General features: G+C 39.6%; 2 protein-coding genes across 2 annotated transcripts; both read right to left on the bottom strand.

Annotated features, from left to right (window-relative positions):
- Positions 1 to 5054: 5054 nt before the first annotated feature.
- Positions 5055 to 6353, bottom strand: LOC115676585 (PR5-like receptor kinase). The gene has a single exon (XM_030599536.2). The coding sequence runs from the start codon at positions 6237 to 6239 to the stop codon at positions 5124 to 5126; it is 1116 nt and encodes a 371-aa protein (XP_030455396.1). The 5' UTR covers positions 6240 to 6353; the 3' UTR covers positions 5055 to 5123.
- A 26-nt stretch (positions 6354 to 6379) lies between these two features.
- LOC115676689 (LEAF RUST 10 DISEASE-RESISTANCE LOCUS RECEPTOR-LIKE PROTEIN KINASE-like 2.7) lies at positions 6380 to 8826 on the bottom strand. Its single transcript, XM_030599652.2, has 2 exons — positions 7851 to 8826; positions 6380 to 6494 (listed from the first exon to the last, which is right to left on the bottom strand). Exons 1-2 carry the CDS (start codon positions 8641 to 8643, stop codon positions 6394 to 6396), a joined length of 894 nt encoding a protein of 297 aa, XP_030455512.1. The 5' UTR covers positions 8644 to 8826; the 3' UTR covers positions 6380 to 6393.
- Between the last annotated feature and the right edge of the window lie 3806 nt (positions 8827 to 12632).

The raw sequence follows: 12632 nt of genomic DNA, 5'->3' as shown, positions 1-12632 counted from the left end.
TGGAAAAGGTCTCTATTTGCATAGTTTGATGTAGTGCTTCTTGTTCAAGCCTCTCAGACCGAATCATCTCGATGTAATTCTCTGCGATTCTTTACACTTTTGTTGTTTGAAGTGGCTTTCGTGCCGCCAGTGTTGGGAAGTAGTGGCGGCCTCGAAGTCGACGTCAATGCCTGTGATTAACGCCACTGAAAGTAGGCGACCAAGCTCGACCTCGCTTCAACCCTGAAGGGTTCGATTTGATGTCAGAATTGAAAGGAGACGACCAGGCTTAAACTGTCTTCGACCACGATTTGGTTTAACATCGAAATTGAAAGGAGATGACTAGCTTGACTTGGCTTCAACTGCAGAGGGTTTGATTTAACATCAGGATTGAAAGGAGATTATTAGGCTAGTCGACCATGAAGGGTTCGATTTAACATCAGAATAGAAAGGAGACGACCGGGCTTGACTTGGCTTCGACCACAAAGGGTTCCATTTAACGTCAAACACTAAAAGGAGATTACCAGGCCTGAACTCAAGATCACTGATTAAGCATGGATAACAAGGAATTGATAAGACATTGATCAAACTTAATCACCAAGTCGGTGCGTTTACAGTCGTAACATTTGTTGTCTAACTAGTTCTTTAGAATAATCTATAATAAAATCTTTAAATGAAATGACATATCTCTCAACTATACTTAATAAATAGATCAGGCCTATGCGATTCAAGAGCTCATGTGAATTGCACTCACATGAACGGAGGTTATTGAATAAAATATGTTTAACATGCCATCAACTTTGCACAATCTAAATCCTATTTGGATAAATGACAAAGTCTACTGATAATATTAAATAATGCACTTTTCACTTTTTTTCTGCATCATACATGTAGAAATTTATTATAGACATTTGCACTACAAATTTGTGCAAATATCTCTAGTCCTTAATACGTGTACAGCTGCTCTTTCTTTTCTTTTTCTTTTTCTTTTTTGCCTAATACTCTATTACAAACTATGCCGGTATGATATAATTGATATTGAATAACCCCAACTCGAGCCATTCTTCTCTTGTAGAGACGAACCTTCACATGGACAAGCCACGAGCAATCTTGAGGGAGATGACAAGGATGGTCTTGGAGGAATTTGCAAGGCCACAACACTTCCTTTTAGCATCTCCACAACTTGGGTCATAGATAGTTGAGCTCTCGGATCGATCTGAATGCACCATAAGCCTATTACAATCATCTTCTTCGCAATTCCTTCGTCCTCCTCATTCGCGATTCAACGCAGCACAAGCTCTTCTCAAAGCTCCAAACGTCGATGGACCCAATGAGGGAAGTATATTTCGCCAGTATGATCTACGGTGACTTCTATGTTTTTCCTCCTGCCGGCCATCTCCAAAAACATCATGCCATAGCTATAGGCATTTGATTTATGAGAAACCCCTCCAATGTTCCTTATGATCATCTCCAGAACAATGTATCTAGCTGTGCCTTGAGCTCCTAGCATTGACACGATGCTCCCTTCTCTTGAGCATATTTTGGCAAGAACAAAGTCAGAAATCTTGGGACAATAGTTTTCACCGAGGAGAATGTTGTGAGGCTTAATGTTGAAGTCACCGTCGATCGTACCAGCAAAGTATACTTCCCTCATTGGGTTCACGAGCGCCTAGAGCTCCAAGAAGAGCTTGGGCTGTGTGGGATAACAAATGAGGAGGACGAAGGAATCGCAAATAAGATGATTGTGATAGGCTTATGGTGCACTCAAATCGATCCTAGAGCTCAACCTTCTATGACCCATCTTGTGGAGATGCTAAAAGGAAGTGTCGAGGCCTTGCAAATTCCTCCCGGACCAACCTTGTCATCTCCCTCAAGATCGTTCGCGGCTTCCCTTTGTGAAAGTTCATCTCTGCAAGAGAGCAATGACTTGAGTTGGGATTATTCAATATCAATTATATTAGACCGGCATAGTTTGTAATGGAGTACTTAAAAAAAAAACAATTGTTTACATATTGATCACAAATGAACTTTTCACAAATTTATGATCATATGTCTCGGTTGAATTTCTAATGTACGATGCACAAAAAAAAGTGAAAAGTGCATTAATTTCATTATAAGTAGAGCTTGGCATTTATCCAAATAAGATTTACATTGCGGGAATTTGGTGACATGTTGAACAAATAATTATTGAATAATCTCATTTTGTGTTTGTCTTTCGGATGATTAACAATCAACCAAGATTTCTCGCATGATTGATTATTTGGTGAAGATAATCTTTAAGATTGATAGTCAATAAAGATCTTCTAAGTGGGAATTCATGTCATATCACTAGCTATAAAGAATGAGACTAAGTATCTCAAAATGATAATCTTGAAGTTCTTGATAGGAATCTCGTTGCATGTAGAATAGGTGTTCTGCTAGTATTCAACTCAATCTGATGATAATCTGCTCCAGCATTGTCTACTAATATGCACTTGGTAGCCTCGTTGATATTCATCCAATTGCCTTGCTGATAGCTTTGCTGATATTCACATAGTATGTTGCTTCTGGCTTCTTGGATATTGTCAACTGTTCTTTCCAAGATACTTTTACAATGATAATGATGTAGATTCTATAGACATAAGATCTTGATGCCATCGAGTCAATATAGAATTCTAGACTTGTTCATAAGATCATTCGGTCATAAAATAATCCTTTCAATGTGAATATTACCCGAATCATGAAAGTTTCTTGCATTTAGTAAGATCGATACAAACCGTGAATAGTTTTGTCAACTTCAAAATATATAGGATGTTTTCTCAACAAAACCGACTTCATTTGAGTAGACTCGAAAACTCATGCCTGTAATTAAGCTTAAAATACGTAATCCATGATATGAATCCCAGAAGATATTACAGTATTGTATTTGAAAATATATAGTGCAGAACATTCAAAGTAAATACAGCAGATGATGCAAGTTTTATACTGTCAATTCTATGGTGATTACATGAGAGGAAGGATTCATAAGGAGAAAGGACCAAGTAAGCCCACCATCCTGGTCGGTTCCTTGCACTAAGTGAATCATCTTGAGCTCTAAGGGCATTTTTTTCAAGGTTTAAAATCTATACCAAGAGAGTGGGTAATGGTTGAAAATCAAATTGGATATTTGTTTAAGCTAATAACGTGGAACTGCTCCTCCACGAGACTTAGGTAGCAAGATACTCTGAGGAAGGGAGAAGGATACTAGAAGTGTCAAAAATTATGTATGGTGCTCACTTTAGTGCTAGAAATTTCCGCCAAATCACTTAAGTGTCAAATCGGAGAAAAAACAATCACTTAAGTGCCATCGGCGAGATATTTCGGCCAAATTGATTACGTGGCCGTTTTAATTAAAAAAAATTGACGTGGCATATTTTATTAAAAACCAAGTCCATGTGGAGTACAAAAACGATGTTGGATTCCGGCCTACAGGGCTCATTGAAAAGAAACGACATCGCTTAGCCTCTAGCCAAAACAACATCGCACAAAGCGGATCAAAACTGGGGCTTCAAGTTCATGTTCTTGCACGACACTATGAACTCCTCCTTGCTTGCTCGTCGTCACTTGCCGTCGCTCACCGTCGTTCGCCATCGCTCACTCAGATTTGTCATCTTCTCTCTCTTGCTCAACTGGCTAGAAAAATTAGGGTTCCAAGGGTAAATGAGGGCTCAAAAGGCAAAATTAGGGCTCGGAGGGAGGGAAAAAAGGTTCTTGGCAACGTCGTGGGGACGACGGTAGTAGAGATTGCAAGATTGAGGTGGTAATTTTGGGGCCGACTCGAAATAAGGAGTGAATTTGGGTTCAATAATTGGTTATGGTTTGAAATTGGGGGGTTCTCTTCAATTTGGGAATATAGGGTTCTTATTTGGGGGAAAGGTACTAAACGGCGTCGTTTTAGGGTTTGGATGCTGACTGGACTCTCCAGCAAGTCACGTTAGCTTAAGAAACTAATAGAAAAAGGTCACGTCGGAATTCCAGTTGAATTTGGGTTCAATAACTAGTTAGGGTTCGAAATTGGGGGGTTCTCTTTCAATTTGGGGGAAAGGTACTAAACGGCGTCGTTTTAGGGTTTGGATGCTGACTGGACTCTCCAGCAAGTCACGTCAGCTTAAGAAACTAATAAAAAAAGGTCACGTTGGATTTCCAGCCCAACATGTCGGAGTTGGCAATGAAATGAGCGTTTTTTTAAAAAAGTTGGCACTTAAGTAATTCGAATGAAACTTTTGGCACTAAAGTGAGTGTTGTACACAACTTTTGACGCTTCTAGTGTCCGAGCATCACGCAATATCTCCATTTCAAAACGGAGACTTCATCAACGAACTTAAGGATGCTCTAAATCTAGAAGTTCCTATCATAGTTAGCTCCACTCCCTCCTTTTGAATTCCCATCTGTCAACATTTGATTCACAAGTAAAAACAAAAAATTCATATAGTAAACATGTGATAATGGAATGAGGTTTAGAATTTATAACTTTAGAAGAAAATATATATCCCTGAGATCATGCCACATGAACACGTCGAGTTACAAAGTATAAGCACAATCACTCTATCAAAGAAAAAAAAAGAAGAAAAATCAGTTTCTCATAATGCAAGATCATCTGTCAATACCTTTACAGTCACGTAGGTAGCTGCTTTATGGAGAATGTAGAATGAGAATTCTACAAAACGATTTGTGAGGAATTTATATAGGAACATGTATCATTAACAAGTACCGCAGAATCATTAATTAAACCTAGATAACAAGGAATTTTAAAGACATTGATCGATCCTAGTTACAAAGGAAGTTGGTGCGTTAGAGTAACATTTGCTGCTTAACTAGTCATTTAGAATAATCTATAAAAAAAAGTCTTTAAATGAAATGACATATCTCTCAGCTATACTTAGTATATGGATTAGGGCTATCCGATTCAAAAGTTCATGTGAAAGATCTCAAACAAAAGGAGGTTATTCACTTTTTTGGATAGATGCCAAACTCTACTTATAGTTTGAAATAATGTACTTTTCACTTTTTTGTGTGCATCATACTATAGAAATTAAACTCAGACCTTTGATCGCAAATTTGTCAACAGTTCAATAGTCACGGTTGTTTTTTTTTTTTTAATAATACTCTATTACAAACTATGTCGGTCATATAACTGATATTGAATAACCTAAATTCAAGTCATTACTCTCTTGCAGAGATGAACTTTCACAAAGACAAGTCGTGAGCAATCTTGAGGGGGATGACAAGGTTGGTTTCGGAGGAATATGCAAGGCCTTAACACTTCCTTTTAGCATCTCCACAACTTGGGTCATAGATGGTCGAGCTCTCGGATCAATCTGAATGCACCATAAGCTTATTACAATCATCTTCTTAGCGATTCCTTTGTCCTCCTCATTTGTGATCCCGTGCAGCCCAAGATTTTCTCCAAGCTCTAGGCGTCGGTGGACCCAATGAGGAAAGTATATTTCGCTGGTACGATCTTCGGTGACTTCAATGTTTTTCCTCTTGCTGACCATCTCTAGAACCATCATACCATAGCTATAGACATCTAATTTGTGAGAAACCCCTCCAATATTCCTTATGATCAACTCCGGAGCAATGTATCCAGGGGTGCCCCGGGCACCTGGCATCGACACGATGCTCTCTTCTCTTGGGCATATTTTGGCAAGACCAAAGTCGGAAATCTTGGGACAATAGTTTTCGTCGAGGAGAATGTTGTGAGGCTTTATGTCAAAGTGCAAGATCCTTGCTTTGCAGCCTCTATGCAAGTACTCCAGCCCGCGAGCAATGCCGAGCGAAATCTGGTACAATGTGTCCCAACTCAATTGTTGATCTAACTCCAAAGTGTTACCCCTGTTGAATATGAACTTTTCGAGTGATCCATTGGGCATGAACTCATAAACCAAAGCTCTTTTGCTTCCTTCAAAACGGAACCCCAAAAGGCTGACAACAATGACATGAGAAGTCCGGTTTATGCTCATGACTTCATTGAAAAATTCTTCCGCATCGCCTTTCAATTTCTTCAAAAGCTTCACCGCCACAAGTTGACCGTCTTGAAGCTTGCCTTTGTACACGCAGCCATAGCCTCCCTGGCCTAGCTTTTCTTCGAAAGAGTTTGTCATCCTCTTGATTTCTTTGTAGGTGTATCTTCTCGAAGAGACAAGCCCCTCAATTTTCATTTCGCGATCGAAATGTTCGCTCCTATGCTTTATCAAAGCCAAAAGCAATCTGATCACTGGTTTCTTCCTGAAGGAAAGCATTAAAAAACGGCGATCCCAATTCCGGCTCCCAATGCAGCCATTCCCAAAAAAATGAAGAGTATTTTTTAACGGCAATCTCACTTCATCACTTCTTCAGGGCATCTAGCATATTTTGGAAATATTGATTCCATTGAGCAACGATGCAAGCTTACTGTCAAAAAGTCGCAACAAATTGCAGAGGAGATTGTAGAGAAGTGGAAGAAAAAGTCTTGAAATAATTACCTATTCCAATTGTCATTCCAACCTTTTGTTTTCCTGAGACAGTAGTCATCAAGAGTGAAAAAATGTGTCAACGAATTGCAAACTGATAACTTCAAAGTGTCTGAGAGATTTGAAGATCAGGGCACATCATGAGGCAATAGATGATTCTGTTTCGAGAAAGAAAAAACACCAAAATCGAGTGAAAAGATTACAAATTCACCAGTTTAGGTTGATTTTTTTCTTGAACTTTTCATGGATCAATTAGTGACATTTTACAAGAGAAATTGGAAACACATGCAAATGGATCTGTGCCTGATTGACTAACGAGTATAGACATTAGCTAAAGTCCTGAATTCTAGAGCTATCAGGTGATGAACAGGAAGACAGAAAAAAAAATAGCTGGTTTAGAAGTAGTAAACACTCTGCAATATGATCAACCATGTGGTATCAGAGGCGGAGACAGATAAAAACTGTGTGTATTGAATGGGCGGTATATTCTGAACATGTCTCAACTCTTTTGCCTTCTAAGCAGACCTATAGGCTTGATTAGAATTCGTTCCACGGATAAAAACAAGTGGGCAGCTCATGTTCAAGCTTCTTCAATCATGAACACACAATTGATAACTAGCAAACTATTGCAGAAAGATAAACACATCAAAATCTATTAGGTTCTGGTCAGATATCTTGGGACCCAAGGGATCGAAGAGTTTTGTTTGCAGCGGTAGGTGAGACCACAGTCTAAGCTAAGGGCAAAGAAATTGGAAAAGCTTAAGGACATTATTCACAGCACGTATAAATGATAGATCAATTGAATAACAGGAAAAACATTTTTTTAGTATTTAATTCTCCACTATCATCATGAACAAAAATTTCATTGATAGTGTAGAGATTTAATTACGTGTGCTGTTCACCTCTATCGATATTGTAAATATATTTCAACCCTGCGAATGATAAGATTTTAGCACCACCTGTGGAGACGTAGTTTTTCTTTTCATTTGGATAGAACCCCAAGAAGAAAACAAGTAGTTTTAGCGCAACATTTGCAAAATTTTACAGTAAATTGGGAGCATCGTCACTCAATTTATTTAAACCATTGGATCTTGTGGTGGCAGATACCGACCTAAATATCTAACAATTAAAGCAGAAAAGGTTGCAGACGATGGGACGAAAAAGTTTTAAGACTTGGGAGTCTGAATCGTAACTTGATCATGGAGGTCATAGGGAGGATGACTGCAGTTCAATAGAGGGAAGGGCATGCCCAGCAAAATGAGATTGTCAGGCTTTAGGAGCATGAGCGGGTCGTTTCCCAAATAACAAGCCAAGGGAAGGGTATGCCCAGCAATCCCTCTGGTTGAACAACTTTAGCTAATTGAAAACCACATATTAGGTGGTCAGAGTAAGCATACATACCCAGAGGTCCATCGCAGGTCGTTGAATGGGCTCCATCAGGGCAAAAACAATCGAAATCTTGCCTTGTCCAGCCATACCCGCATCTTCCCCCTGATTTAGCGCAATTTTCGCACTGCGATGTGTCGGCAATCCAGGTAATCTCAAAGCCTTTGTTCAAGACCTCACTAATAGATCTACCATAGTCGCCTCCCTCCAAAGCGGGTGACGGACCTAGAGCTTCACTTTTTAAAATCGGGACAAGGACACTGACATTGCATGGCTCGTGTACTTGATTTTCAAGGTCCACATCGAGAGCAAGGTAGCCACCTCCAGACGCACGACAATAGAACTCATAAGGTTGATAGCTCATTGATGGGTCGCATTTGTAGAATAAGGTGGAATTGAGGTCGCTGGAAGTGTAGTTGAACAGATTCAAGTCTAAAGTGGTGTTAACATATGTTTGAAGACACATATCTTTCAATAAATCCATCCTTGCCACCTCAAGGATCTGTGCGCTCCTATCCATGTGGGTAACCCGATATTCCAGGGACGCCATGGACAGGGTCAGGTTATCTCCGTCACAGCCAAGCTCGTAGCCTGGATACCCACAGTGATTTGGTCGTTCATTATGCCTGAAAGGATAGCTGATTTGTTGATCTCCACAAACAAAAGGAGCGCAATCTTGGAACGGCTGGAAGTAGCTGGAAGCTGGCACCAGGAAGATGATGAATAGTAAGGAGAGAGAGGAACACGACATGGTAAGACTCATCCGAATGGAGATGGTGTTTGGAGCAAAACAAGGAGGAGGGTACATGTAAAAAGGAAGAAGATGCGGAGGGATAAGAATAATGCTGCTTTTGGGAATGACTTGATCCAACGCACTAACGAGAAGCTCTTTGTCTTGCCAAGAGACTGAAACCTTTATTAGGTGAACAAAGACCAAGACTTTGGTGCAACGAAGACACGAAGACGAGGACTTTGACTTAGGACTTGACTACTTTTCCCATGTGACTATTTGGACACGCAACCCTCCCCCGTCTTTTTAGCACCATTGCCTCACAATTCCCAGGGAACGGACTAGAGAACCGCCCCATTAAGTATAGGACCGTCCTTTTCTTTTGTAATTTGACCCATCTCGTTAATGTCCTTTTCAGTGACGGAGCAGGTGTCGTCCGGAAGAGAGAGGGTCAGATAACCGGAGCCAGACGGGCAATCGTGGCCTGGGTAGCCGCAGTGTACAGCGGGATCGCCAACGGTCCATAATGGATATTGGATGGGGATGTCACCACATGGAGACGATGATGAGATGCAGTCGCATGCGGTCGGGAAAGCAGAGTGGACGCCATGGAAGCTCCTGATGAAGAAGAAGAAGAGGAGGAGAGAAAATGCAGAGAAGGTGATGATGATTTGGCATTTCCTTTGTTCCTGTCTTGGTGAGGGAGAAGATATATAATGGTCTGGCAATTTAGAGTGGACCGTCTAAGTACTGCTAATAATGCGTTCGAGGTCTTGTATTGGGACTCAAGACTATATTAGTTTGACTAAAGAATACATGCAGAAATTATCGATCCTTACGATTTGACTCATATTTTATTTTGATCCCTCCATTATGTTAGTATAATACTTCGTGGTCAGCAATTATCGATCTTAAAAGTACGTTGCGATGATAATTTGATACACGAAGGACCTTATAATAACCCCTGCAAGTGATTGAAACTTCGTTTAACGTTCCAGGAGCGATTCGGATTGGTGTAAAACGCCAATCTCTATTAGGACAGACAAAATTAGAATGAATGGTCATTTTCTTGAGTCATCGAGGCTTACAATTGATTGAAAACTTTGAAAAATGACAATGGACTTCCATAGAGCAGTTAGCCCTTTCAATGGACCATAACTATCTTTGTCTTTTATTCATTCCCGTATCCATTTTTTGAGAGAGGAAAAAAAAGCACATGATTTAGAGCTTGATGCACTTTTTTAGAAAAATAGTTAAATTTTGATTAAAATTTATAAAACATTTAGGGGTCTTAAATCTAGTGTTTTCGTGATTAAAATTTTATCAAATACAGTGTCCATAAAGTAGCAGTAATTGACATTTTCCATATTCTCTTCACACTTTCAGCCTTCGAGAAGTCCACAACTCGATGGAGTGTGGTTCCATGGTTTGTACTTCATCTGTGGCTATGATGAGATTAAGAGATTGATGATCTTAAATCATTTTGAATAAAGTTACATATGCAATCAAGTAACATAGTGACTTTTAGTATTTTCCTTTTATGGACTTAACGAGTTTAATCTTTTGCACATAATAATACTTGGTACCGATTAGAGAATATATGTTTGATCGTCGTACCAAAAACATACACGCGTAGTAAAAATGACACTGACAATATCCCATCACAACGATGATTCTTGAGGCACTGTTGCCTAAAACTCAATGACACCGAATTTCGCGACGCGCATGGGACGTCTTCGACAACGTCACCATATGTGCATGGAGTTTTAAAAAACGTCATTGTCCGACTGGAAAAAAATGTCTCTATGTGCATGGTTTCTTGTAGCGGTTCTCATTCAAGCCTTCGACGCCGCACTTTCTCCATATACTCCTCTGCAATTCTTTACGGATTTATTGTTTGAAGTGGCTTTCGTGCTGTCGGTGATGGGAAGCAATGGCGACCTCCAAGTCAACGTCGATGCCGGTCATTGGCACCGCGTTGAGGTGACGGCAGAAAGGGAGGGAGAGGGAGGGAGAGGGAGTATACGCGTTTTGGTTAAGGGTGTGCAAAACGGACCGCTCGTACCGGGAACCGCCTGAACTAGACCGGACCGGCCGGTTGGGTTCAGTTCCCAAGAGTATCGATCCGGTTCCTGGTTCCTAAAAGTGAAACCGGTGTCTGGGCGGTCTGGTTCTCGATTCTAAGGAGGAATCGGACCGAACCGAACCAATTATATATTTTTTTTAATTTTATTTTCAAAAAATTAGTAAAATGTGAACTAAACCCTAAGTGAACTTCATTGACATAAATTCATCGACAAAAATCAGACATAAATTCATTGATAAAAATTAGTAAAACGTGAACTAAACCCTAAATGTTTAACCCAAAAAAGAAAACTAAATCGTAAATGACCGGTTCCATTGGACCGGACTGAACTGGAACCGAATCGGTCCGGTTCCTGGTTCTAAGACCAATCGGTTCGGTCCGGTTCCCAGTTCTAGGACCAATCGGTCCGGTCCCCGATTCTCAATTTTGGGAATCGGACCGGATCGGGAACCGATCATCCCTAGTTTCGATGACTAAACTGTGCTCTTCTTGGACCACAAATCAAGTCTTTTTAGGTGATAAGAACGTACGCAAATGTAGATTCGTCAAACGAGCAGGTCGGGTCGAGTCGAAAATGGTCCGATCTAAATTGACCCATTTTCACTCGACTCAGTCCAGATTACTAAAACACTTCCATATTTAACAAAATTTATGAAAACTCATACCCAAATTGAGGCGAAAGCGTGGAGTAAACGAGGGCGAGAGAGAGTGAAGAGAGAGCATTGAGATGAGTTGGGTCTAAATGAGTTATGAATGCATATAATGCTTATATTACTTTAGGCTTTATCATTTTAAATTTATATATGACCCATTTACTGAATATAACTAAAATATGGAGAAAAGTGTCAAAAAAGTCCTAAACCTTTTTTTAGTGCCAATTTAGTCATAAACCTTTTTTTGGTGCCAATTATATCCTAAACCTTTTGCATTTGTGCCAATTCAGTCCTAAACCTTTTGCATTTGTGCCAATTCAGTCCTTCCGGCTAATAGCTATTCACGTATCGAAGGACTGAATTAGCACCAATGCAAAAGATTTAGGATTAAATTGGCACCAATGCAAAAGGTTTAGGACTGAATTGGCACCCAAAAAAGGTTTAGGACTCAATTGGCACCAATGCAAAAGGTTAAGGTTTAGGATTGAATTGACACCAAAAAAAGGTTTATAACTAAATTGACACAAATGCAAAAAGTTTAGGATTTTTTTGACACTTGGTCCCTAAAATATGTAATAACTCAGCCCATCAAATATGGGTTTAGAATCATATGGGTTAAGAAATGATTCTATGACTCATTTTGGCATATCTACGCAAATGCAGGCTACGTGTTCGGGCAACATAATCTTTCGCTTTGAACCACTTGAGTATACGGAAATTGAAATCTTGATTCGCGTACGCTAAAAGTTGTGTCTTGTAAGAAGAGGGTAGACTTCACAATCTCTAATTGCCAAGGAAAGCATTGGGTCGAATTAACTCGGATTTTTAATTGGTTGAAAAATCTTGTGAAGGCGTAATAAGGTTTTGAGCTATGAACGAGCTTAGGATCCCATTTAGAAAGCCCTATAAGAATTGAGATGCGTTTGAAATTGAGTCTTTTCTTCCGAGTGATTCGGGATTTAGTTGGCAAGTACCTCATCTGTTCTCGACTACCTAATTTCCTAAATTACAATTATTCTTCTAAACTAGACACTACATTATTAATATATCTACCATTATCTTACTATATATATTTGCTATAAATATTTAGAAAATAATATATAGTTTGGCTTCAGCTGGTCACGTATTTAGTCGAGACAAGTTTGGAACCCTATTTAAAAGATCGTCTTGGGTTAAGGATGGATAGGAGTTAATGTTAGGGAACAATCGAGTATGAGTTTGGGGCAAAGTCTGTCGTCTCAAGCTACACAAGGATTCCGACCAAAAAAAAAGAAAAAAACTACTCCAGTATAGATAATTGGAAAGAGAATAGCGATAATACGTCATAA

The sequence above is a fragment of the Syzygium oleosum genome, unplaced genomic scaffold, assembly GCF_021117445.2.
Source record: "Syzygium oleosum isolate NSW1041296 unplaced genomic scaffold, Sole_v2.1 Sole_v2.17, whole genome shotgun sequence".
Taxonomy (NCBI): Eukaryota; Viridiplantae; Streptophyta; class Magnoliopsida; order Myrtales; family Myrtaceae; genus Syzygium; species Syzygium oleosum.
Note: the sequence above shows the minus strand (reverse complement) of the source record. Positions and strands in the feature narration are given on the sequence as shown.